Source organism: Coturnix japonica, chromosome 4, assembly GCF_001577835.2.
Source record: "Coturnix japonica isolate 7356 chromosome 4, Coturnix japonica 2.1, whole genome shotgun sequence".
Taxonomy (NCBI): Eukaryota; Metazoa; Chordata; class Aves; order Galliformes; family Phasianidae; genus Coturnix; species Coturnix japonica.
In genome coordinates, this window is record NC_029519.1 from 34,869,285 (window position 1) to 34,872,877 (window position 3,593).

Consider the following 3,593-nt stretch of genomic DNA (forward strand, 5'->3'; position numbering starts at 1 on the left):
GAGGGCTTGGATTGAGCTGTACCATCCTCTAAATGCCTGTACCCTTCAAGGGCTGACAGTGTGGGTGTGTGTTGAGGCTCAGAGCCAGTGGGTGACTGAGAGGCTCCAAATATAGGACTGCAGTGAGAGTGGGTGTAACTCATCCCACAGGCTCTGGGTTCAGCCCTCAGCCTCCACAATGTTCACCAAACATGCAATGGCTGAGTTGTGGATCCCATCATGCGTTCCTTGCAGGATGCCCATGGTAAGGAAGGCTTTTATTATTATAATTACATACTCATTTCCTACAAGAGAACTGCACTTAGAGTGTTGTTCTCCTAGAACAGCCTTCATTCTCCAGTCCCTTACGCAGCCTATTTTGCTGGTAATAAATGTGATGATGTTGGAGGGGAGGGATGCAGCGGGCAGATCTGTGAGCTCCGCTTCTGCAGCTCCTGCTCAGCAAACGCACACCTGGAAGCTGGGAGGTCTCCTTCCCACAGACCCTCTTTGCAAAGGAATTGAAGGTAAGCGTGCAGCTGCTCCAGCACTAATGAGCTCTCTCCAAATGAGGCAGCAGGGAAACAAGCTGCTGTGGGCAGAGCGAGCTTTGTACACAGGTGCCACAGACCCTGTGCTCTCCTGGTGTGAGCAGTGTGACCCTGGAGGAATCACAGAATGGCAGTGGTTGGAAGGGACCGCAAGAGATCATTGGGTCCAACCCCCCTGCTATAGCAGGTTCAGTGCAGTTGGTCACACAGGTAGGTGTCCTCTGTTCTTTAGGGAGAGCGGGAGCGTCGTGGCATCCCACGGAGCAGGGGCACCAGGAGTCACAGCCCAACTGGAGCTGTGCTGCTGTGGGACAAGGGGCTACAGCAATACCCAAGTCAAATGAAAGGGTCCTTGTCATCAGCTGAGAAGCCATCCCCAAAGGACTCTGCTTGCTTCAATGTAGGGGCTGCAGTGTGTGGAACGGGCGCTGTGTCTGAGGGTGGGAAGCACACGGTGTGTCACTGCAGCCATGGCTGTGCACGAGGGCTGTCACAAGGCCATGGAAGATGGGAGTGCTGGTGCTCAGCTCACAAACCTGTTCTTCACAGTGCAGTGAGCATGGCACGGGAATGCTTCCTGCTGGCTGTTGGCCTGTTGGGAATGTAAACTCTGAATGTAGAGTGGATGGATGCAAGCTGCTTGTGTGTCTCTGTGACCTAACTGGCGATGGTTTATTCCCACAATAGCTCAAATAAATCCCCCCGATGAATCAGTGAGTTGGAGGTGTTTTCAGTAACACAACGTTATGGAGATGAGCGGAACCTCACCTGCCGCCCAGGTGAGTGACAGCCACATCAGCGTGAGGTGCGGAGCCCAGGGGCGGTGTGGGGCCGAGGGGCGCGTGTGCGGGGCTGCGGGAGGCTCATCTTATGGCCGGGTCATTGTGCAGCCGGAGGGGTTTATCCCCCGCAGCCAAATGAAAACGGGGAGGACAAAAAGAAACATCCCGGATAGCAACATTGGAGATACAAAGACTGTCACGGGCCAGTGCGAGTTGGCAAAATTGTATGTAAATGACGGCAGTTTTGTCCGTGGTGGCCCTCTGCTAATCCCGGAGAGAAAATCTACTTAGCCGGGGAAGTTCTGTCTGATTTGGTTAACAGTGCCCGAAATGAATCTATTAATAATTTATACGTCCAGGGAAACGCTGTATCTTTAATGCTACAATGCCAAAGGGGAGGGAGGGGGTCGCGCACCCGCCCGACGCTCGGGGTCGGGGTCCCGTTCGCACGGCGAGGGCGCCCGGTGCTGCGGGCCGAGGCAGTTCCCGCACGGCCCTTCCCCGCTCCTGTGCGGCGGCGCTTCGGCCGGGAGGCACGCGGTGCGCGGCCCGTTGCGGTGCCGAACCGTCCGTCCGTCCGTCTGCCCGTTTCCCTGCGCGCAGAGGCGCGGCCGGTTCCCGTAGTGCGGTCATCCCGCGGCGCGCCCGGCTCTCAGCCCCGCACCGGGACGCGGGGGGTCCCGCGGGTGACCGGCTCCGCAGCTCCCCGTCCCGCCCCGCTCGGGGCAGAGCGCCGTGTCCCCGCCGCTTCGGGCCCCGCAGCGGGCAGCGGCGCGGGCGGTACGTGCCCAATGCGGGGCGAGGCGCCGCGTGCCGTCGCTCCGTGCCGGGGGCGGCCGAGGAAAGTCCCCCCCAGACACGCGGGGCCGGGGCCGTAGGTTTGTCCCGGCGCCGTCCAGGCAGAGTCCGCGGCGCCGCCGCCCTATAGCACGGCGGGGGGGTGCTGGCCGGGCGGCAGCCCGAAGGCGCCGGGGGGCGGCGGGCCCAGCAAGCCGAGGTAGCGGCGCTCCAGGCCCTGCGCGGACGGGAGGAAGGCGGCGCGCTGCTGCCCGGGGCCGCCCAGTGCCGCGGGGGCGGGCAGGGGGGCGTACGGCCACGGGAACGGCTCGGCGGGGCACGGCGGGCGCTCGGGGGGCGGCGGGAAGGAGGCGTCGGGCTCCGGCGGAGCGGCCAGGAGCGGCTCGGCGGCGAAGCGCGCCTTGGACTGCAGGAAGGCGAGGATGCGGGCGTACTTGGTGTCCTTGGTCTCCATCCGCTCCACCGTGGTCAGGTAGTGCACCAGGTTCTTCATGCACTCGTGGTAGCCGTAGTGGAAGTAGTTGGCGAACTCGGAGAGCAGCTCTGCGGGACGGGGCGCGGCTCCGCTCAGCGGGACGCGGGGATGAACGGGGCCGGGCCGCCCCGCCGCGCCCCCCGCGCCCGCACCTACCCTTCTCCCTGCCGCGGGGGAAGTCGGCCGAGTGCAGCGCCCGCAGGTACTGCACCGTCATCTCCAGGATCTCCGCCTTCTCCAGCTTCCCTGAGCCCTGCAACGCCCCGCGCCGTTACCGTCAGCCCGGCCCCGCGCCGCGCCCCGTCCGTCCCGTCTCCTCCCGGCCCGCCCCGCCGCCCGCACGCACCTGCTTGGCCAGCGCCAGCGGCACGGTGCGGCCCAGCTCGGCCAGGCACCGGTTGATGCGGTCCCGGCGCCGCTTCTCGATCACCTTGTGGGACACGGGCGTTCTGTGCGACGCGGGCGGCGCGTCACGGGCCGCGGCGGGGACCCTCGTGGCGCGCGGTGCGGGCGGCCCCGCGCTCCCCCTGCGCTCCTTGAGGCCCGAGGCCATGGCGGCTGTGCGGAGCCGCGCCGCGGGGCCGCTTATAAAGCCGCCTCGCCTGGGGGGGACGGGGCCCCCACGGGCCCCTGAGCCCAGAGGATTAGGGCGAGCCGCGCCGCGCCGGGGAATGTATGCATTAAAGATCAGGGGCGAGCGGGAACCAAGGGGCGAGGGCGAGGGAAAGCAGGGCCGGGGGGGCCGCCCGCTCCCCCCGCGTCCCCCCAGCCTCCCCCCGGCCGCCCCGTCCCGCACGTGACGCCCACGAGCGGGGCAGGGCCGGGCCGGGCCGGGCGCGGCGTGCGGGGCGCGGCACCGAGTCCCCTTGGCACCGCCCCGCACCGCCCCGCCGTGCCGCGCTGACCGCCTCGTGAAGCCTGTCCAGAGTCATTACAGTAATTAAGTAAGCCCTTAATAGGCTGTTCCGCCCGACGGCGGGGACAGCCCCCGTTGCCGGAGTGGCCCCG

The 3,593-nt window shown here is 65.9% G+C and overlaps 1 protein-coding gene across 1 annotated transcript; it reads right to left on the reverse strand.

Annotated features, from left to right (window-relative positions):
* Positions 1–1,666: 1,666 nt before the first annotated feature.
* Positions 1,667–3,339, reverse strand: HELT (helt bHLH transcription factor). Its single transcript, XM_015861412.2, has 3 exons — positions 2,932–3,339; positions 2,742–2,838; positions 1,667–2,653 (listed from the first exon to the last, which is right to left on the reverse strand). The coding sequence occupies exons 1-3, from the start codon at positions 3,136–3,138 to the stop codon at positions 2,235–2,237; spliced, it is 723 nt and encodes a 240-aa protein (XP_015716898.1). The 5' UTR covers positions 3,139–3,339; the 3' UTR covers positions 1,667–2,234.
* Positions 3,340–3,593: the final 254 nt, after the last annotated feature.

Bases quoted from the DNA above. Each gene is read 5' to 3' on its own strand.
- HELT (XM_015861412.2), bottom strand. From the start codon at position 3,138: ATGGCCTCGGGCCTCAAGGAGCGCAGGGGGAGCGCGGGGCCGCCCGCA. The intron at 2,839-2,931 runs GTGCGTGCGGGC...GGGGCGTTGCAG, and splicing joins CGCTGGCGCTGGCCAAGCAG to GGCTCAGGGAAGCTGGAGAA. The intron at 2,654-2,741 runs GTAGGTGCGGGC...CCCGTCCCGCAG, and splicing joins CCCCCGCGGCAGGGAGAAGG to AGCTGCTCTCCGAGTTCGCC.